The sequence below is a fragment of the Megalops cyprinoides genome, chromosome 21 (genome assembly GCF_013368585.1).
Source record: "Megalops cyprinoides isolate fMegCyp1 chromosome 21, fMegCyp1.pri, whole genome shotgun sequence".
Classification (NCBI taxonomy): domain Eukaryota; kingdom Metazoa; phylum Chordata; class Actinopteri; order Elopiformes; family Megalopidae; genus Megalops; species Megalops cyprinoides.
The window spans coordinates 2,390,161-2,413,024 of NC_050603.1; the positions used below are offsets into that span (position 1 = coordinate 2,390,161).

General features: G+C 49.4%; 2 protein-coding genes across 2 annotated transcripts; one reads left to right on the forward strand and one right to left on the reverse strand.

Moving 5' to 3' along the window:
- Nucleotides 1–723: 723 nt before the first annotated feature.
- On the reverse strand, nt 724–16,819 carry bag6l (BCL2 associated athanogene 6, like). Its single transcript, XM_036515685.1, has 25 exons — nt 16,558–16,819; nt 16,090–16,171; nt 15,202–15,319; nt 14,858–15,096; nt 14,248–14,319; nt 13,609–13,731; nt 12,866–13,026; nt 12,373–12,502; nt 11,867–12,070; nt 11,126–11,348; nt 10,220–10,279; nt 9,739–10,058; nt 8,644–8,722; nt 8,086–8,450; nt 7,313–7,595; nt 6,413–6,582; nt 5,788–5,841; nt 5,352–5,454; nt 4,214–4,338; nt 3,813–3,947; nt 3,669–3,731; nt 3,138–3,353; nt 2,619–2,726; nt 2,240–2,386; nt 724–1,877 (listed from the first exon to the last, which is right to left on the reverse strand). The coding sequence occupies exons 2-25, from the start codon at nt 16,165–16,167 to the stop codon at nt 1,782–1,784; spliced, it is 3,672 nt and encodes a 1,223-aa protein (XP_036371578.1). The 5' UTR covers nt 16,168–16,171; nt 16,558–16,819; the 3' UTR covers nt 724–1,781.
- A 1,100-nt stretch (nt 16,820–17,919) lies between these two features.
- apom (apolipoprotein M) lies at nt 17,920–22,319 on the forward strand. The gene is made up of 7 exons (XM_036515684.1): nt 17,920–18,124; nt 18,407–18,549; nt 19,159–19,229; nt 19,608–19,730; nt 21,557–21,655; nt 21,985–22,027; nt 22,242–22,319. Exons 1-6 carry the CDS (start codon nt 18,014–18,016, stop codon nt 22,017–22,019), a joined length of 582 nt encoding a protein of 193 aa, XP_036371577.1. The 5' UTR covers nt 17,920–18,013; the 3' UTR covers nt 22,020–22,027; nt 22,242–22,319.
- Nucleotides 22,320–22,864: the final 545 nt, after the last annotated feature.

The following is a 22,864-nucleotide window of genomic DNA, read 5'->3' on the forward strand; positions in this document are numbered from 1 at the left end:
ATGGTGGGACATCCCCGTGCCACGATCCCATCCCTCTGTGGGGAGGATGCCTTTCTCTGGGTGTTCTGTGCTGCTTGGTGAGAGGTGTGCAGATAGTGTGTAACAGTTTCTTAACCGTGCGCACGTGCATGCGTAAGAGAGAAAGACGAAACCCCTTTCACCAACGCATCCATATAATCCACCTTTTCTACTCTTTTCAACATTATGTGGCTGTTTCTTAACCCTGAATGTGATACAGTCAGCAATGTTCTGGAAAACGACCATTTGTTGGCAGTTTACTCTTCAGAAGGAAGCCTTCATTTCCAGTGCAGGCTGGGCAGGCTGAGACAGTAGGCTGACTGCTGCTCGCTCTCTGGGACAGTTAAGCACAGGGCAGACAGTGAAGTGCCCGACAGTTCAGTTTGTAGCAGACCGTTAAGTGCATGAGGGACAGGCAAGTGCGTACTGGACAGTTAAGTGCATGGCAGACAGGAGCCACAGAATGTGAGGCAGATCTTTTTTAGAGCTCTACTTTGACTTGGTTTTAATGCGGGTAAGGGCTTGGGCATGGATCTGTCTGGAGTCTCATGCCTCACAGCTGAGATTACAACACTGAAAATGCAGTTCATTGGCTCTTCCGCCAATCCATAAGGTAACCTGTGTTTAAGTGAATATACAGTGTTCTAAACGGCCATAAATGTATATCACCCTGCACAAAAGCATCCCCAACAAATCAGAACATTGCACTGGAGTTTAAACTTTATTTTGGAGTAGTTTACATTCATAAGCAAAGAAAAGAACTGGAATTTTTTTACAACAAAATTTAGGTCTCATAATTAAAAACGATGCCTGATTTCTGTGCTCTACACAAATGCATGTCAAATTACAACCAGATGTACGCTTAGAGAGTATAAGAAGTGAAATTACTTCAAATTAATCTTAACCTTGGCAGTTACTTCCAATCCAGTCTAATTAGTGCACCTTTGATTAAAGAAGCAAACCAAGCAATCCACATATGATCTTTGTGCAATATTCCATCCGACATGTACGAGTTTAAACTGGACATCTTTTAGACTCTTAAAGCTGTAGCCTGACTCGATCCATACGGACAAACAGCAAGACAACGATCAGCTGCAGACATAATCATCCATATTAGTGGACAACACAACCCGGTAAAGTATTGTGTATATTAATTTACAACAAACCAGTCACCGAATTCAGCCTTGTACAGCGTGGCTGCCAGGAAACGCTACTCACGGGGGAGTCAGCAGACAGCAGAATCCAGCCAATCGGAAAGGGTGGCTTTTGGAAAGTGTCTCATGGAGAGCCAATCACAAGGCAGATAAGTGACTGACAGCAGAAATGAGCCAACTGTAGGAAAAGGCCAGGTGCTTTGTACCTAATATTTACTTGGCAGATGCCCTGACTGGGCTGTAAAAAGTTCATGGCCTGCTGATGAGGGAAAAGAAAGGGGTGGGAGCTGATATTGTGGCACTATGATTGGCCTGAACAGGGTGAGTGACAGGCAAGGGGCCCAGACAACTATGCATCTGACCAATGAGAGAAGTCAGCTGGATGTCAGACAATTGGGCCATTTTTTTTTTTTTACATCAGCTCCTCCAGTGAGCCCGCAGGTCTTAGTCACATTCATACTGTTGGTACATTTGTAAAGGCTGAGTTGGGGTAGCTACGCTAACACCGTTAGGCATGGTACACCATTTGCAAGAATGAGGACAAGACATTTTTGAGAGTCAGGAATGATAAGACCAGGTTGTGTTTGACACGTGGGACGACCAATGGGGTTATGAGTCAGAGAAGAAGGCCCGCTGTGTGTTTGGGAAACGCTGTCCACTAAAATCCGGGTCCTCCCTCACTCTCTTCCTGATGTCATTTTTCACCTGAGAGATGGGGGGACACCCATTAGTGGAAAAACATGTGTATGTGCATTTGTTCTTTCATAAAGGTATTCTTCACTGCAAGGATTGGTGAGTGTCAGCTCTAGTTTTGCTATAGTTGCAGCTGTTATTTAACATTTCACAACACGTACACTAACACATCCAAGTGTTTTTTTTCAACATTTTGTTCTTGACGAATATCAAATTTTCTTTTTTGATCACAGTTCTCCTTTGCTATTTTTTCTAATATAGAAACAGCAGAAAACTGATCTTAATTATTTTTTCATTGATAAGTATGAGAAAACTATCTGTGCAGGGTTCTAACCCTACAGAGTCCTGAGGCAGGTTGCGTAATCAGTCATTACCTGTTCTGTGTAGGCCTCCTGCAGTTCTGGCCTCTCCAGCTCCCCCTGCAGGCTGTCTGGGGTAGTGACAGGCCTGACACCTGCTGACCTGGCTGCCCGGCTCACTGCCTCTGAGAGGGAGAGATGAGGCCCTTCCCCTTGTGCCGTCTGGAGACAGAGGGAGCGACGGAGTGAGAGGGAGAGAGGTGCAGGGGCGGGACAGGGAAGAGGGGGGCTGGTGGGGTTAGGCGCAGGGGCGGGACAGGGAAGAGGGGGGCTGGTGGGGTTAGGCGCAGGGGCAGGACAGGGGTGAGGGGGGTTGGTGGGGTTAGGCGCAGGGGCGGGACAGGGGTGAGGGGGGTTGGTGGGGTTAGGCGCAGGGGCGGGGCAGCGAGCTCACCTTCCTCCTCTTGGCCGGCATGCCCTGCAGATACGCATCAGACAGCGGGGGCTGTGCCTTCATCTTCCTCTGAGTCAGCAGGTCATGCCTGATAATGGGCACCCACTCCTGCAACACACACACACCCATTACAAGCACGCACGCACACGCGCACACACGCACAGGTCAGTTCACACACTGAATGCACTGGGCCCTGGATACAGACAGAGAGACCGGAGCTGCTGTCAAAATTGTCAAAATAATATTAGCATTTTTATTATGACTACATACTGCCTGGCAAATACACACACAGATAATCATGCCATATTACACATGTGCCTGTGGGTCTTCACTGAGAGGCTAAAGGCAGACCCTATGGTTATCAGTTTAGCTAGGAGTGACAGAGGGGAAGAGGCAGAGCGGTTTTCTGAAATCAGTCTGTGACTGAGAGGAATGTGAAGAAACAGAAACAGAGGAAAAGAGAGGGAGAGAGAGAAAGATGAGGAAAGAGAGAGATGAGGAAACGTGTCAGACGCTCACCGCAGGGACGGCGGCTGCCCAGGGCTCCGCCTCTCCGCCTGGCTCCTCCCTCCCTCCTGCCGCTGCCATGGTGACAGCTGCCCTGGTCTCTCCCGCGGGTGCCCTACCCAGGCCAGCCGCGTCTCCGGAGGCCACCCCCAGGTCACCGGTCTCCCGTGACGACGCCATGGCTTCCTCAGCGGTGGTGGCGGGAGTAGGAGAGAGTGTTTCCTCCATCTGTGCCAGGCACAGCAGACAGCACCGGAAGGTTGCAGGGTCAGTTCCCAGCTGCGGCACTGCCTTATTACCCCTGAGCTTTACCAGAACTGCTACTCAGCTGTGTGCATGGTTACATAGCAACCCAGGCAATACAAACCACTCAGTATTGGAGTCTCTGGCTGGTATGGCTAAGCACTTTAAGGAGGAATATGGTATGGTACAGTATAGCTACAAATGGTTAGATAGGCATAAGCTGGCAGTATTAAGGTTTGCGATTGGATAAAACCCACTGGTCTGTCAGCCAATGATGTGAAAAGAGCAGATGCAGCTCACCTCCACGTTCTGTACCTCCGCCTGGGGCGGGGCCTCTGACTCCGCCCTCTGTGTCGTCTCACTCTGTGACATCACAAACGACAGTTAGGCTGCCTGTGTCTGCGTGACAGTGTGAGTGTGTGCGTGTGCGAGCGTGTGTGTTACCTGTGTGTTGATGACGTAATGCAGGATCTGGTCCTCGGTCACTGGGTTGTGTTCCAGGATGACGTGGAGTCTCATGGACATCATGCTGGTGAGCCAGTTCACCAGGCTGGGGTTCACCTCCGCAGACATCCTCCTCTACAGGGGGGAGGAGAGAGAGGAGTCACACACAGATGGGTGATGAACATGTGACCATCTTTGCTGAGCACCTTTTATTTTTCATTTCTCAATCATGAAACTGCCCCTGAGGGATGAAGGGCAGAAGGAGAAGAGAGGGACAGAAAGAAGAGATAGGGAGGGAAGAGAAGAGAGTAGAGAGAGGTTTGGAAGCGGGGGGCAGGGGTGTGTGAGGTGGAGGCAGAGAAGGAAAGGCACGTGACAGGGAGGAGGAGGTGTATACTGACTATGCGCTGGTTGATGACGGCGGTGAGCGCTCTCTGCTCCCCTGTCAGGCAGTACAGATTGAGCGCCAGGCACTCAAACAGACCCTGCGTACACAGCAGCAGCAACCGCGCCCCGAACGTGTGATCTGCAGAGAGAGGCATCAGCTCAGACACCATATATACAAACATATGCATACGCACAGAGATAGAAACTGACAAACATGCTCAAACGTGATGTATAAAAATACGTATATATACAGAGAGAGACAGACATGCTCAAACACGATATAGAGCCAGAGACACATTCCAACATGACACAGAGAAACGGAGAGAGAGAGATACTCCAATATGATGGGAAGAGAGAGAAACACGCTCAGACACGTCATCTCCTGACAGATAATACAGAGACGCTTGAATAGGACAGTGCATTCACAAGCGCCCTACACCCAACAACTCAGCCTGTGAGCGCAGTGCGTTACCTGTGCAGCGCAGCCTGTGAGCGCAGTGCGTTACCTGTGCAGCGCAGTATGTGAGCGCAGTGCGTTACCTGTGCAGCGCAGTATGTGAGCGCAGTGCGTTACCTGTGCAGCGCAGTATGTGAGCGCAGTGCGTTACCTGTGCAGCGCAGCCTGTGAGCGCAGTGCGTTACCTGTGCAGCGCAGTATGTGAGCGCAGTGCGTTACCTGTGCAGCGCAGCCTGTGAGCGCAGTGCGTTACCTGTGCAGCGCAGCCTGTGAGCGCAGTGCGTTACCTGTGCAGCGCAGCCTGTGAGCGCAGTGCGTTACCTGTGCAGCGCAGTATGTGAGCGCAGTGCGTTACCTGTGCAGCGCGGCCTGTGAGCGCAGTGCGTTACCTGTGCAGCGCAGTATGTGAGCGCAGTGCGTTACCTGTGCAGCGCAGCCTGTGAGCGCAGTGCGTTACCTGAGCAGCACAGTATGTGAGCGCAGTGCGTTACCTGTGCAGCGCAGCCTGTGAGCGCAGTGCGTTACCTGTGCAGCGCAGCCTGTGAGCGCAGTGCGTTACCTGTGCAGCGCAGTATGTGAGCGCAGTGCGTTACCTGTGCAGCGCAGTATGTGAGCGCAGTGCGTTACCTGTGCAGCGCAGTATGTGAGCGCAGTGCGTTACCTGTGCAGCGCAGTATGTGAGCGCAGTGCGTTACCTGTGCAGCGCAGTATGTGGGTGGCCATGCGGGTGAACTGCTGTCTCAGGAAGGAGATGTTGGTCCGAGTGATATCCACACCCTCTCTCACTGCCACTGAGGCCTGAGAGAGAAAGGGTTAATGCAGTATACACGCACTGACTGTACATTAACACAGCACTGAGAGAGAGAGAGGTTAATACAGTATATACACACTGACTGACTGGACACTACAGTACATTAACACTGCACTGAGAGAGAGGTTAATACAGTATATACACACTGACTGACTGGACACTACAGTACATTAACACTGCACTGAGAGAGGGGTTAATACAGTATATACACACTGACTGACTGGACACTACAGTGCATTAACACTGCACTGAGAGAGGGGTTAATACAGTATATACACACTGAGAGAGTGCACTATCTGCACTGACAGACAGACACTTACAAAGCTCTCCTCTATGTAGCCCTCCAGCTCGTTGATAAGCTCCTCTGCCGCAGCCTGAGAGACACGGGGAGACAGGAGGTTATGCGCTGACAGCTGGAGTCCAGCACTGAGAGCACAGAACAGGCAGGGGAAGAGTGGAGCGGCACAAGCACAGGGCCGGTTAGGCACAGAAACAGCAGGACAGATTGGCCAGAGTAACAGGGTGCAGTGAGGGTGGGGTGAGCTTCAGTAAAGCTCACAGTGAGCAGGGAGCTGGTGCAACACAGTAAGTACAGTGTCCACAGCATACACTGTATGGAAGAATAAAATATAAATAAGAAAGTGTGAGAACAGACAGAAAAACATTAGTATTACACAGTGAGTACATAATGTGTGGGCCACAGTAATGTGTGAGCGTGAGTTAAGCATTAGCATTACATAGTGTAAAGACTGAGTAGAGTGCAAGTATGACAGTGAGTAGAGTGTGAGCCTGAGTGTGACAGTGAGTGTGAGAGTGACAGTGAGTGTGAGAGTGACAGTGAGTGTAACAGTGAGTGTGAGTGCAACAGTGAGTGTGAGAGTGACGTGCGAGAGTGACAGTGAGTGTGAGTAAAGCGTGAGCAGCGCGGAGCGGAGCGGCTCTCACGGCGATGTTGGCGTCGGTGGGCTCTCTCCCGTGCAGGTACTGCTCCTGGAAGAACTGTGTGAGCTGGGGCTGGATGCGGCTGAGCGGCTGGTGCTGACCGTGCAGCAGCAGAACCATGTCCACCATGGAGAAACTCTGACACACCAGCGACAGCAGGTCCCCGAAGAACCCTGCGACACGCAGAGACGCTCTTACACTCCAATCCAATCCAACACAACAACAATCCAAATACACTCCAATCCAATCCAACACAACAATCCAAATACACTCCAATCCAATCCAACACAACAATCCAAATACACTCCAATCCAATCCAACACAACAATCCAAATACACTCCAATCCAATCCAAATACACTCCAATCCAATCCAACACAACAATCCAAATACACTCCAATCCAATCCAACACAACTACAATCCAAATACACTCCAATCCAATCCAACACAACAATCCAAATACACTCCAATCCAATCCAAATACACTCCAATCCAATCCAACACAACAATCCAAATACACTCCAATCCAATCCAAATACACTCCAATCCAACTCCAACACAACAACAATCCAAGTGCAGTTCAATTCTACTGCAATTCCAATCCAAATACATTCCAAATCTAACACAATAACAATCCAAAATTAGGGTTAGGGTTAAGGTTAGGATTCTAAAAAAATTCCACTCCAATGAGATTCCAATTCTAACAAAATTCCATTCCAATCACATTCTGATTCTAACAAAATTCCAATCCACCAATCCATCTTCAAGTAGATTCCAGTCTAAACCAACTTGAATCACATTCAGCTCTAATATAATGTTTCTAAGCCCTGTTCCCATCCAAATCAATATCATTTCCACTCCACTTCCACCCGAACACTCGAGGTGGGGGAGGGGGGCTCGTACCCACGGCGTCGCCGGTGCCCGGGGTGAAGATGTTGCTGGTCTGGGACAGGCGCTGGATGAACTGGGCGATGCTCTCAGTGTTGTTCTGGGAGGCGCCCAGCGAGCCCATCATGGTGGACAGCACCCCCTGCACAATCCCCGTGAACAGCTCAGGGCTCAGGGTCTCGCCCCCCCCGGAGGAGGGTGTGGATGTGGGTGGGGCCGGGGGAGGGGCCGTGGGGGCACTGGGGGGAGGGGCTGTCTGCTGGCTGCTGGGGGGCTGGGGGAACACAGGCTGGCCAGCCTGCAGGGAGGAGGGACAGAGTGCGGGGTCACATCCCAGCCAGAGGCGATACATGAGCGTTCAACACATCTGCCCTCAATCTGCTCCATAAAATATCATCACTTAATATTCATCATTTTATATCTAACATCTAATATCTACTATAAAACATCTGCACTGCAGCAGTGTAGCATAGTGGTGAGGAGCACGGCTCGTAACCAAATGGTTGCTGGTTCAGTTCCCCGCTGGGGCACTGCTGCTATACCCTTGGGCAAGGTACCTAAACCAAAACTGCCTCAATAAATATCCAGCTGTATAAATGGATCACATGTAAAAACTGTAACCTATGTAAGTCGCTCTAGATAAGAGCATCTGTAAACTGACAATAATGTTACGTAAATATCTTCCAATATCTAATAACTCAAACAGACGTCATGTCATTTGTTGATTGCGAAGTGCACCAAATTTAACAGGCATTCAGTGAAGTGTAAGTTTGCAGTGAGGATCTGACCTGCATGAAGTCAGTCACCCCCTGGATGAAGGCGGGCACTCCCGGCATGGTGACGGTGATGGAGGGGGTCACCACGGCCCCGCCCATCCCCGCCACCAGCGACCCCAGCAGCTGGGCCAGGTTGCCCTCGGGCGAGGCATCCGGGGGCGGGGCCTCTGTGGGCGTGGCCTCTGGGGGCGGGGCCGCGTGCCCGGCGGAGGCGGTGCTCGTGGTGCTGGTGGAGGTCTGGCCGGAGGTGTTGGCGGAGGAGGAGGGAGGAGCAGTGGAGGTGGAGGTGGAGAAGGAAGAAGATGAAGATGAGGAAGAGCTGGAGGAGTATGAGTAGGTGTGGGTGGAGGAGGAGGTGGAGGTGGAGGTCTGTTCGGCTGCAGGAGGAAAAATAGAAAAGGGTTACCACGACAACATATAGGTACAAGAATTTTCTGAACTGTGTTGTGGCAGAAAACACTACCCCTTTAAAAAATATATGAACAACTAGACAGATACACTCGCTAAAGGAGCAACTAACAGAGGAAGTAATCAGAGACCGAGAAGGCCTACAGGGGGCGCTGTACTCACCCATGTGCACTGGCATCAGGAGCTGCCCCACCAGGCCGCTGATCATCTGAGTGAGAGAGGAGGCAGGGATGGGCCCGGCCTGACAGAGAGAGAAAACACCGGATCGGTCAAAAGCCCTCAGTGACAACCATGCTGTAAGGGGAGATAACGTATGCAGAAAGGCCAAGTAATAAACAGCCTCTTCATGAGTTTACATTGGGTGTTTCACGGTATATGAGCTTTATCAGTGGGTAAGACTGCACAGACATCTCCCTTGTGCAGAGTGCATGGATGACCCTAACCCTAACTCTAACCCTATCCCCTCAGCTGAGTGCATGGATGACCCTTACCCTAACTCTAACCCTATCCCCTCAGCTGAGTGCATGGATGACCCTTACCCTAGCCCTAACTCTAACCCAATCCCCTCAGCTGAGTGCATGGATGACCCTTACCCTAACTCTAACCCTATCCCCTCAGCTGAGCGCATGGATGACCCTAACCCTAACTCTAACCCTATCCCCTCAGCTGAGTGCATGGATGACCCTTACCCTAACTCTAACCCTATCCCCTCAGCTGAGTGCATGGATGACCCTTACCCTAACTCTAACCCTATCCCCTCAGCTGAGTGCATGGATGACCCTTACCCTAACTCTAACCCTATCCCCTCAGCTGAGTGCATGGATGACCCTAACTCTAACTCTAACCCTATCCCCTCAGCTGAGTGCATGGATGACCCTTACCCTAACTCTAACCCTATCCCCTCAGCTGAGTGCATGGATGACCCTTACCCTAGCCCTAACTCTAACCCTATCCCCTCAGCTGAGCGCATGGATGACCCTAACTCTAACTCTAACCCTATCCCCTCAGCTGAGTGCATGGATGACCCTTACCCTAACTCTAACCCTATCCCCTCAGCTGAGTGCATGGATGACCCTTACCCTAACTCTAACCCTATCCCCTCAGCTGAGTGCATGGATGACCCTTACCCTAACTCTAACCCTATCCCCTCAGCTGAGTGCATGGATGACCCTAACCCTATCTGCAGCACACTATCGCTCTCTCTCTCTCTTAACACACACACACACACACACTCACACACACACACCCCATGCTGACCTGCCCTGGCTGCTGTCCTGCGTTCGGGGGCACAGTTGCTCTCACGTTGATCGTTGCCCCCCTGGTGCCCATGGGGGGCGAGGTCATCTGGGGGGTGACGGAGGGGCGGGTGATGACCACCCTGGCCTGTGGGGGAGGTGGAGGGGGTGGGGCGGTGGCTGTGTCAGCGCTGGGGTTCGAGCTGGCGCCCGGCTGTCCCGGCCCCCCCTGCTGCCCCGCCGCCGCGGTCGCCATGGCAACGGCCTGCTGGGAGATCTGGTGCACGATGGCCTGCATGAACTCAGGGGGCAGCCCGGGGACATGAATCGAGGGTGTGGTCCCTGCACAGAGAGAGAGGGGGTATTAGTACGGTATATACACACAAACACATGCATCCCTGACTGGACGTCAGTGCTCCGAGTATGTAACAGTAATGCTTTAAGTGTACATGGGGGCTGTACGGGCTGTAACATCTGTGCTAGTGGAGGACAGCGTGACTCACCAGTCTGTCCAGCCCCGCCAGGGTTCTGCTGTCCTGAAGTCTGAGTCCCACTCCCAGAGCCTACACACACACACACACACACACACACACACACACACACACACACACACACGCGCACACACGCACACACACACGCACACACACACACACACACACACACACAGGGACGTAATGACACTGGTTTAGTGGCTAGACAGAATTTACATCTTTGGAGAGTTGCCTTTCACTAATCCCCTAAAAGCATCATTTCAACTCACAACACGCAAGACTAAGAGAACTTACAAAAAGTCCTGTGCATACCAGTCAAAATTTCTGCTCTTCTCTTCCTTGACCACTAGGGGGCAGTTAAGAGCTACACTCCCACAAAAGTGCTCCTCAATCCCCCACCCCGTATGATGGCTTTCCTTCCAAGTTTAATTAATGAAGTTGGCCTGATGAAGTGGTTGATGCTTATACAGACTTTAAATCTACTGACAATCATCTACAGTAAAGAAATGTGCTGTTTGGGGTGCCTTTGTGCTGACAAAAAGAAAAATATAAATGAGTTTTCATCTTATCTCTGATACTGTCTGTCCCCCTCAAATCTGGAACGGCTGTCTCAGCTAAACTTTCAGACCCCATAAAAATGAACTGAAATCTAAAACTGATTACTAAGCTGTAAAGGAGGCATTGAAATAAGCAGTTGAAATTCTGCTTTTACACGTCACAGGCCACACAAACAAAAAAGGGCTCCTCGGAGACAACCAGGAAGAACCAGTAATTTCCAGAGAGCTGCTTGATCACACCTGAGCAGGTCAGATTCCTTAAGCTCTGCGGGAGAGGAGGCTAGCACACAGAGACAGTGTGGCGAGTCCTGGAGAGACGAGTTAAAGAGAGAGAGAGAGAGAGAGAGAGAGCGAGGCATACCATCCAGGTTCATCTGCATCATCACCACTGGTTCCATGGTCTGGTGGGTGATTCGAATCACTCTTGGCTGCCCTTGTCCAGGCTGCTGATTGGATGAGGAGGTTTGTGGAGGCGGGGCATGCCCCTGCTGCTCTGATTGGCCAGAGGGCTGAGAGGGCTGGGGCTGACCCTCTGCCGCCTGCCTGCCATTGGTTGTCATGGTAACCGTGGTTCCCAAGTTTATCTGTGGGTCAGGGCGATATTGTCACCACACCGAAAAAATGCATCATTAATTGTTTCACAGACAACCTCACAGCTAAATTCACCATATGCTAATGTCTAAAAGAGACTGGATGGTTCTGATTTCCAGCCTAAGGGCCTCTGAGCAGCTCAGTCAGCTACAGCAATTCTGCCAAACACCTGCAGAGCCCTACGACCCTGGTTCGACCCCGCTGTGTCATCAGCCGACAGTGACCAGCTGCCCACAGCAACACAGCAGAGTGGTTTCATTCTGCTGGGGAGCAAGTGGGTTAGTCAGCAGCGTTTCTTCTCCACCAAAAGATGTTGACTTCACTGGGATGCATCGTGGGATTTGTAGTTTGAAAAACAGTCACTGCAGGCGTGTGAGTATCGGAGGATTGATTTGGCTCTTCACACTGCTCCAGCACAAGTGCAGAAGCTGTTGCAGTGAGGCAGAGAGACAGTTTGTACATGTGTGTTCTGCTGAGGTAAAGGAGTTTGCTCCAGCAGAAGGGGACCTACCGGGATGGGGAGGTGGGACATGCCACCGGGCAGCAGCACGGGGGAGGTGTAGTGGGACATGGGCCGAACCACGTGGAGGTGACGGGGAGGGGGAGTCGCCAGGTTGCAGCGCAGATCGCTCAGGGCGACCAGGGCGTTGCCAAGGAGACGGAGGGCCTCCCCAACCAGATTCAGGGTGCGCTGGTCCTCCTCTCTCTCCTGAGTCTGAGAGAGAGAGAGGGAGGAAAAGACAGAGCAAAGTGAGACAGCGCTACTAATGCTAACTGCTAATGAACTACTGACAATGTAATCAGACAGAAAACTTCAGCTGAAATGTTGGACAGCGTTAGCAGGCGTTACAGGCAGGCGAGTATGTAGTGTCGTGTCCTGTGCTACGACAGTGTGACAGTCTGACGGTCTGACAGTGTGATAATGTAACAGTCTGTGTGACAGTGTAACTGTGTGATACTGTAATGGTGTGACACTGTAACAGTCTGACAGTGTAACGGTGTAACAGTGTGACTTACATTGTTGTTGTAGTCGGCGGTGGTGGCGGAGCCCAGGATGGCGTAAGCTCGCTCGAGGAAGGGCCGCAGCCCCTCCCCCACCCTCCTCATCTCTGACATCATCTCCACCAGCTCCTCCGGGCTGGGGTGACTGCAGGACGGGGAGAACACAGTCTGAACACAACGCCCCCTTTCTGCCGTTTCAACAAACTGCACTCTGACATCACACAGCACACAGCAATAGCTGATTTCTGGCTTGTGAACTGTAGCAATCAATTTCCCAAAAATCTACTTTGAACAGGTTTATTGAGATCCTCCAAGACCTAAATCCCTAAAATGATGAAGTGAGACCACAGCACTACAGGATCCTACACTCCAACTGCTCTTCTGAATAATAAACAGTTTTATTTCATTCCATAAAGCAGATTTAGCAGCTGACACTGCCCTGGCCTCACACACCCCATTTGCCAGTTGCTAAGTAACAAAGATAAGACGGAGCTGCAAGGTGTCTTACTTGGGTCCAGAGTGGGGGGAGGGCCCCGTCTGGGTGGAGGAGGAGGAGGTGGAGGGTGGGGGAGGAGGCGTGGGAGGAGGTGGGGAGGTGTCCATGGGCTGAGCAGAAGAGGCAGAGGAGGGAGAGGAAGAAGGAGGAGTCGAGGCAGGTTCCTGCTGGCCCTGAAACACGGGAGGAAAGAGGAGTAAATACGGCGTACCCCCTTACTGAGGGGACACTTCTGAGCATAACACACTGACTTACAGAGGGGACACTTCTGAGCGTAACACACTGACTTACTGAGGGGACACTTCTGAGCATAACACACTGACTTACAGAGGGGACACTTCTGAGCGTAACACACTGACTTACAGAGGGGACACTTCTGAGTGTAACACACTGACTTACTGAGGGGACACAACTGTGTTACACACTTACAATCTAACAAAGCATTTATGTTTGTCCCACTACACTTATGTTCAGAACAGTATAGCATACATTATAATATATTCTAAAAACATTATACATACAAAAGCCCCTGGTCTAGAGAGGGCAGCCTGGAGGACACAGTATCTCACAGGCCCTTCGCTGTTAATCCACCTCAGAAACAGAGATGACTGAGAAACAGACTCAGTGTTTCACAGAAAGGAGTCCCTGTGTTTACGCTCCCCACAGCAGCAGTGTGATACTCAGACTCATTACACAGGTCAGTGCTGCAGAGTGGAGCAGCAGAGGGGGCTGCTGTCAGCAGGCAGAAACCGCACCTCCAGCCTGTGGAGAAGAGCCTGGGTGTCTCTCAGCAGGTTCTCGGCCAATAGGAGCCTCATCCTCGGCTCACTCTGCACCGATTGGTCCACGTTAATCTGAACGTCCACGGATCCGTTGGTCTGACACAAACAAAGACAAGGATATTTATAACCCTTTCAGATACAGCAATCCATTCTTTCAAAAGGACACTTAACGAGCACAGTTACTCTTTCACCTCTTTCATCCACATGCTAGTAATGTCTTTTTTTACATTCAATAAAACCATTGTGGCTGTATAACACACGTTGACAACATAACTGGGTTGTTCTCTGAAAGGTTATCTGCATTTTACCTTGCTCTCTCAGTAACATAAGTACACATAAAGTTCAATAAAAGCCTAAAATAACCTTCCATAAATCAAATCATCCATCCATCAAATCAAGGATATTTATTGGCATTCAGTAAACGCTCTTATCCAGAGCAACATAGATTAGGTTATAGGTTATAATTCTTACATGTTATTCATTCATACAACTGGATATTTATGGAAGCAAGCAACTCAGAGGTGCTCTTTAAGTCCATATTAACGACATCAATGAATTTAAACAAGCAGAGACAGTGAAAGGTACAGCCATCATAATGAAGGCAGCACTCACTCCAGTGCTGGTGCTGACTCTGGCACTGCGCCCACTGTCCCCCACCCCAGCCATCATCTGCTGCACCGACATCTGAGAGAGAGAGAGAGGGTGAGAGAGAGAGAGAGAGAGAGAGAGAGAGGGAGAGAGAGGGGGAGAGAGGGGGAGAGAGAGGGGGAAGAGAGGGGGGAGAGAGGGGGGAGAGAGAGAGAGAGAGAGAGAGAGAGAGAGGAAGAGAGAGAGAGAGAGAGAGAGGGAGTGGGGGGGGAGAGAGAGAGAGAGGAAGAGGGAGAGGAAGAGAGGAAAAGAGAGAGGTGGGATAGTGAGGGAGGAAGAGAGGCAAGGAGATGGAAAGAGGGAGAGACAGCGGAAGAGAGAATATGAATTCAGCATATTCGCTACATATGTTTTAGAGCCCCCATGCTATTTTCTTCACACAAAATGCTCTCTTCTTCATCTGGATCAGGCTTCTTGTCACATCTTGGATCATAACCAGTCAAAAGAAGGTGTGCATCCGGCGCAAAGATATAAGCAACATACCCAAACGGTGAAGGAGCTCGTACTGCAACAGCCTGTTTACTTCCTGTTTCACAGTTTCACAGACTAATGGACACACACACACACACCCCACCTGGATCTGCTGCGGGTCCATGATGTTCATAGGAAGGTTGAAGGTGCCCAGCATGACGTAGCTGTTGGCGTTGCGGTCGTGCGGAGCTCCCTGGGAGGGGCCGGTGGAGGTGGAGGAGTGGGAGGAGGGCGGGGCCTCGGCCGTCCCCGCAGCCCCGGACACGCCCCCTCCCCCGGCCCCAGAGTGTGACGCCTGAGGTGGGGCCCGCTCCACCAGGTGAATGACTTTCCCATCCACATCTGAGGAGAGAGACAGAGAGGAGGGTCATGCTGGGGGTATAACAGCTGCATTTGGATGGATGTGTAGCAGCTGCGCTGCAATTGTGTAGCGGTGGCATCACTCACTGTACTCGGCCAGCGTCTTGTCGTCCTGTAGCACTCTGCCCTGGTAGATGAGCCTCTGCTTGTCCACAGGAATCTCCACCGAAGAGGCAATGTGCTCCTTAAACTCTTTCACTGTCATCTGAGAAGTACAGATACAGGTGAATGACAGCTCCACTCTGCTGTACAACATCCGGCAAAATGGAGAGCATCCCGTCATTCTGTGCCAAATGCACATTACAGTTATATTTACTGTCGTTTAGCAGAGGCTGTTACCCAGAGCAGCGCATATGCATTAAAATTGCATGTTATCCATTTACACAGCTGGACATTTACTGAGGCAATTCTAGGGTAAGTGCCCTGCCCAAGGCTGCAACAGCAGTGCCCCAGCAGGGAACTGAACCAGTAACCCTTCAGTTAGGAGCCCTGCTCTTTACCACTATGCTACACTGCCACCATTACCACACACACACACACACACACACACACACACACACACACACACACACACACAGACAAACACATGCAAATATACAAACATAGATGCACACACAGACACACACAAACTGCCAACCAGTTTACATATTTCCATAAGCTACTTCACACGTGCACTCTTTAGTGTCCAATGACCTCACGTTCAAGAGGTGCAGGCCATCAGACCCCATGCACAGCGAACCTTACCCCGAACTTAGGGGCTGACACGAGCAAATAAGAGTGCAAATGCGTGCAAAAGCCCGCGTCTCCGGAGAGCCGTGCAATGCAGCTGAAACGTCATGGACACTTTTTTCCATCAGTAACGGTATGAAACAGAGGGAGCTGGATGTCGACTCCGCACGGAATGAAGCAGACTGTAAAGCCACGTCGGGCTCGGAGGCACAGGGGAGCACAGAACAGCGAGGGTTAAATGCATACCTGTCCCGACACGGTGTAACTTCTGCTCTGCGAGTCCAGCGTCTTCACCGTCACGTCTATAGTGCCTGGCTCCGCCATGCTCCTATGCACAAGTAATGACAGAGACAGACTGAAATACTCCCTCTACCTACACGCCCATGGCCAATCTATGCCGAACGCTTGCCACCCCAAACTCCCCGCTGCTTCAAAGCAAATGAGCCAATCACCTTGTGAAACTGACCGCGCTGAACAAACTATTACCAACCTAGCAGCTAAAGCATATGACTTACTCTTCTGGTTATTTCATCTGTACACTTGCTACAGCTTGCTCGGATAAATAACTAACTGAATATCTATAGACACGAATATACAGAAGTCAAGCTTGGCAAATAGGTAGCTCGCTGGCCACGTTCTGGACAGCATCCGAAACACATTCGAAGAATAGCTAACTAGCTGCTGTGTTGTCATCGCTGTAGTAAAGATCGTTACCTTTGTATTCTCTGGCTAATCCCAATTAAGTAACGTTAGCAAGCTTAGCTTCCTAAAAAAAAGTCCGTCTTCTTTAAATGACGAAACGATTTGTCAGTTACGTATAAAATGTGTCAACTTCTTCTGTTTTTGAAGAACGGTGCTATTGATAAATCCTTCTGTCCCACAATTATACAATAAATACTGTTCCCCCTCGGTGTTCTGTTGTTCATATTCCGCTTCTGTCGCTTTTCCTGAAGCTGCGACGCCGTGATGAAAGGACCCCTATGACGCGCATCGCAGAACAGGAAGGGCGTCTATGCGGAACGCCTGAGTACACTTTTGTAAACGGACAGGCAGGTCTGTTTGGTCGAACGTGCTGCTGAGGCGACGCCAGCAGTCTTTCATGCCGTGAACCTGCCGTGTCATGCACAAATGCCACAGTCTGGGCATGTTTCCTTTGTTCAAACAGCTAAATCTCCCTGAGAATATCTCAATTTTCATGTTTCACTAACTTTCATTTGAAAGGGGGTTGGTGTTCACAGTCATTTATATTGAAACTGGTTCATAACTATTTTCAGATGTGTAGAAATACTGCAAGACAGGTTACGTGTACTTTCCAGTATGACAATGCATACCTCAGATTTGTCAGGTGTGCATTGATAGAAGACCTGGTGACAGATCAGTAACGTGTTTTTGACGACAACACCGTTGTGGGTGAAGCTGTCCCCTCAGACTGAATGAGCAACTAGACACACCCCTCTCACCAAACTCATCCACACATCAATCCAATATTCTTAGTACCAGAAATATTGATCTAATCACATATGTCTGGCATGGTGCAGCTGCACATGTGAAAGGAAGGAGAGAACTTGGCTTTGATGCTGGCAAAAAAAAAAAAAAAAGCACGACACAGCAAATGTAAATGTTTACTTTGCCTCTCAGCACGCTGGGAAATATCCACCTCTTTCCTTAAATCTGAAATCTTCTCTGAAAGACAAACAAGCTGAACAAAAGATGAAAGCAGGCTGAACAAGTTGTTGAGTTATAAGCTGTGTGTGCGTGATGCATGAGTGTGTGTGCACACTGTGAATGTGTTAGTATGTGTGCATGAGAGTGTGTGTGTGTGTGTGTGTGTGCACGCGCACATGTGTGTGTTTGTGTATGTGCATGTGCGTGTGTGTGTGTGTGTGTGTGTGTGTGTGTGTGTGTGTGTGTTTGTGTGTATGTGCCTGTATGTGTATGTGAGTGTGCGTGTGTGTTAGTGTATGTACGAACCTGTGTAGTGGGTGTATGGGGGCGTGTAGCAGTAAATCTTTGACAGACAGTTAATTATTACCCATTGAAATACAGCGGGGACAGTGACACTTTAACTCAGTCCTGGGTGTCCAGTCAGACGGAGAGACCCTCCAACAGGCCAGCAGAGTTGTGATCATTAATCTTATTAGGCTACTTTATAGACAGTCCTGGTCCAGATATGTTTGTGGAACTGTCTTCCTTTGTGACGTATGTGCACTGGCTATTTCAGAGCCTGTTTCCCTGTAACCCCCCACAGCTGCTGTCCTCCAGCCACCTCAACACCCAGCAGGTGAGAGACTTCCGTCTTTTCTGCTGTTATGAACTGCAGCTCTGTGTGATAATGTACAGCCAAAAGTGGCTGGTGACTGAAACTGTCCCTCACTGCTGTTAGAGTATTCCTGCCACTACCAATACTACTACAACTACTAGTACTACTACTAATAATATTAATAGTGTTTTGTTGTTATTACTGTTATCACTATAACAGCTGCTACTGCAGTTAATAATGTAATTTTTAATTCTATCATCCGATTTTCCCTGCCCACACTCGGCTCTCTCTGCCTGTCTTCAGTATCTAGGCACTTGGTATTTCATTGCAGCTGTGGGAGGGAGACAGTCAGATGTAGGAGCGTTCACACCGATGGACAGTACAGTCTTTGACCTGCAGGAGGCGAAAAAGAACAGCACCCTGCTTCTGACGGGAGCCATCCGGGTGTAAGGAGGAGAGGCGGGAGGATGAGTAGAACAGCCGGGGGGGGGGGGGGGAGGGGTTGGGGACTAACCCCTGCCTGGAACAGCCACAGACTATGTTGTATATATTACACCCAAACCTCATATTGTAACTGGATCCTCTCTGCCTCGTTTGTTAAAAGCTCTCCAGTGAGGGTTTGACATGCAGGCAAATCCCCAGTCACAACTCTGTTCCAAGACAGCCACCCTACTCTCTGCCCTGGCACTGGAAAAAACAGACTGGTGCAACAAAATTTGTAAATATTAGTAGTTATTAACTGTGATAACTGGGTCAGGATTTCCCTTTAGTTGCTAACTGTTTGTAGTTTTGGAAGCACCTGTCATTTGGGGCCTAAAGCTGGCCTCATATAAATTCATCTGAACAGAAAGTACATGGAGAGGTGGAGAAAGATGCATTTCACTTTTGTGAATTCCCATTTGGTTCGTCACTGTCAGCATTTGTAAATCCCTGTTGCTCTTGATTCTGCGCTTATGTGTCACGACATGCTGAACATCTTTCCCTCGGTGTTCAGGCAGTGAATGAGACAGTGGTGTGTAGCTAAGATGCCTGATGGTGCCCTGATGTTATTTCAGAGGAGATGTTTGCGTCACAAGAGCCTGGACCTATCACCTGCATCCCGAAAAGGACTACCTTGAAGTGGAGGGTAGGTCTTAACCCACAAGATCAAAGAAAATTAGGTGAAAAAATCTGGAATGTAGATGAATGATTATTATGAATCTACGTAGTGCTTCTGTTCCTGTATTAACCCCTTCCCTCCCAGCAACAACACACTTAGATTTATACTGTGTATTCTGATGCATGGTCTGCCTGATGCGTGAGTGACAGACACCGAGAGAACACTCAGCTCTAACACCTACAGTACCACGTAGTGGGGTATATCTCAAATGTGTGTGTATGTGTATGTGTCTGTGTGTGTATATAAGTGTGTGTGCACGAGTGTGTGTGTGTGTGTATGTGTACACACGCGCGTGCGTGTGTGTGTATCTCTCCGCCGCTCTGACCCTGTGGACCCCGTCTCCAGGCCGGCCGAACAGGCGCACGGTGCTGTGGAGTGGAGACTGGCTGAGCTGCGCTGACTGCATCCTCCTGCAGGAGACTGACCTGGGGGAGCTGCAGGATGAGATGAACAGATTCATGCTGTACGGTGAGTCCAGCTCGCTCACACACACACACACACACACACACACACACACACACACACACACACGCTCTCACACACACACTCACTCACACACACACACACACACACACACACACACACACACTTACACACACACACACACACACACACACACACTCACACACACTCATACACACACACACACACACACACACACACACACACACACTCCACCAGTAGCACCAGGGTGCTTCAAAGGGTTTCAGGGGACACCTGGGTTCAAGGTAAAATATGAAAGGTAATAACAATACTGGAGGAACAGACATTATGAAGAGCCACTGGAGGTAAAGCTTTGTGCTGAAAGGGTGCAGCTCCACAGTGAGGCTGAGAGGCTGAGAGGCATGGACCTCAGACCAAACCCCACCCCTAACTGCAGCAGGGACACCTGGTTATCCATCAAACAGCACACAGCAAAACTAGTTATGTAACCGCCCACGCAGCCACCCCAACACCCTCGCCGACGGACTGTTTTTGTGAATTTAATCACGCTGGCCATGTTCTCACAGTCACCAGACCGGTCTTTTCGGTCTCCCCCCTCACATTCCAGCACGCCAGGACCCACCTGCCCAGGTGCGCTAACGTCAGAGCGGTGTGGAAAAAAGATATGCGCTAACTGGAAATAGGTTCCTGAGGAATTTCATGCGCTGTTCTAAGAATAACTCATAACAGGTCAGCTAAGGCAGCAGATTAATGCTACACTTTTGTGACTGTGTGTTATTAAATATTCATTTTTAATGCTGTGTCATATGTACATTATGTTAACAATCCCAGATACCACATATAAACAAACAGTTTTAAAAAATCAAAGACAGTATACTTTGATTATATTTGAGTATAGTTTTACTTTGGTATGAGGCCATGATAAGTGTATGAGGTCTGCTTTGTGTTTCCAGGTTAGTGGCCCCCCTAAGACGTGCATAACTACTTGTACTAGTGGTATATTAGGTTACTACATGATCTGGAGGCATTGGTTTCCAAGGGCTGTCACATGTTTCCTGGTGGTCTCTCCTGTCTGCTTTAATTACAGATGAATCTGACTGATACCAGGCCCCATTTGTCCCTGGTCGCAGGGGAAACCACATGCCTCAGGTCTTCCAGTTAAATAAACCCCTTTTTATTCCCTGCCCTGTTAATATCCACCACATTTCATCCACATTACAGTGCGAACACAAACAAGGATCAGCTGTACTTAACCTCGTCCTCTCTGACCACCAGCTGAAATGACAGGTGACCTGAATGTCTGGGTGCGGGTATTTCAGCCGCTGGGTTTCGGTTTCAGGTTTCAGGTGGTGGGATGATTCACCTTGTGCTCTCATGTGCCCCTCACCCCCACATTCAAGATGCTGTGCTGTGTTCTTCCCCACAAAAGTTCTTTTTTTCTCTCCTTCCTTTTACATAGCTTAACTGACGTGTTTATGTTGACTTCATCCAAATTGAACAGGCTCATGGGTACAAACAGCAGCACCACCGCTTGGATTTGACCCCATGACCCTCCAGTTACATGGCGAACTCTGTAAACGAAACCTCCCGAAGCCAAGGGTCTCACAATCTTCCATCCTCCTCTCTCCCTCTCAGTGCATTGTGGGAAAGGTCCGGGATAGGGGTGGGGGAGTAAGATGGCATTCAGTTTGTGTAAACACTTCTCTTCCTGTGTGAAGTTGTCCATCGCAATGCACTCAAACTGTAGGACTTAAGATGTGACCGATAGCGTGCCAGTTGAAATGTAATTATCTCTCTTCCTCTTTCTCTCTCTCTCTCTCTCTCTCTCTCTTTCTCTTTCTTTGTTCCAGCTCGTAATGGATCCCTCAGCACTGACATAGTGAAAGACTTTCAAGCTAAGATGTCCTGCCTCGGAATGAGGGAATTTCTCTCATTACCCCAGAAGAGAGGTCAGTTTACTGTGGTAAACATGAGCAAAGCTCCTGTGCTGTGAGCCTCAGTCATCCTCTCACAGCAGCCATCTGTGGCAAATGTTACAGTGCCAATATAAAATGAAAGGTTGCATTATGGAGTCAAATGTATGTGGAAGCTGGGCAGCCATTTTGGATCAAACTGAATCAGCTCTTGTCCTGGGAATTCAAATGTATCTCTTTAACTGACACGTTAATACCATAATAACTGGAGAAGTCTAAATCTGAATCTTGAAAAGTCTTAAATCTAAAGTTAAGTGTGAGATTTGCATAGCGTGGGGAGTGACAGTGCTGTGTGTTTCCACCAGAATACTGCCCAATGGATGGAGCACCTGCAGTCTGAGTGAAAAGGCAAGCTGCTCTCTCTATGACCCTCCTGACCCATGTCCTCTTTTTCTCCGAATTAACCACCTTCCTCTCCCAGTCAATCTCTTCTTCCCCCTCCCTGTCATCCCCTCCGCTGTTCCTTGGATGACATTATATCCATCGCTCACATGCATTGATGTTTTTTGTTACTACAGACACCATGTTTGAACTTGTCCTACTCTCTTGTGAAATCTTACAGGTTTATGGAGATGGGCAAAGACCTACGGTGAAGGTGCAAGAGTCCTGTTTAACAGCCAAAATGAACACAAATGCATCTCTGAAGATACCTCATAGAAATGTAATTAAAAATAGCCTTTCATTCTCAGTGTCTTCATGGGTCTGTTTACACATATAAATACCTTTATTCTCATGTGCTATCTCCAAGTCAAACATCAGAAAATATACTCCAAACTCTATGGGCTTCACTGCTCTTAACCTCAGAATGTCACATGACTGGACTGTATGTCTCAGCTCAATCCACTTCCTGTATCCCTGTGGGTCTCTGATGGAAAACGACTCGAGAGACAACTTTCACATATAAAATCATTGTTTATTTCTTATACTCATATTTCAAATATACTTTGACACATAAATGTTTGACAGGAAACGGAGAACAAACTGCACACGCTGCATCGTTCGCACGCCCCGCCGTTCTCCGCCATTTTCTCAGTGCTCAGCAACCACTCCACTCGGCGTCCAGTGTCAAGGGTCCAGGGGCATGCTGGGTAATATCTCTCAAGGCTTCCCTTTTAAACCGAATCCTTATTGAATCCAGGGCTGGCCCTGAATATGCCTGAGAGATTCTTCAATGACCAGATGGGA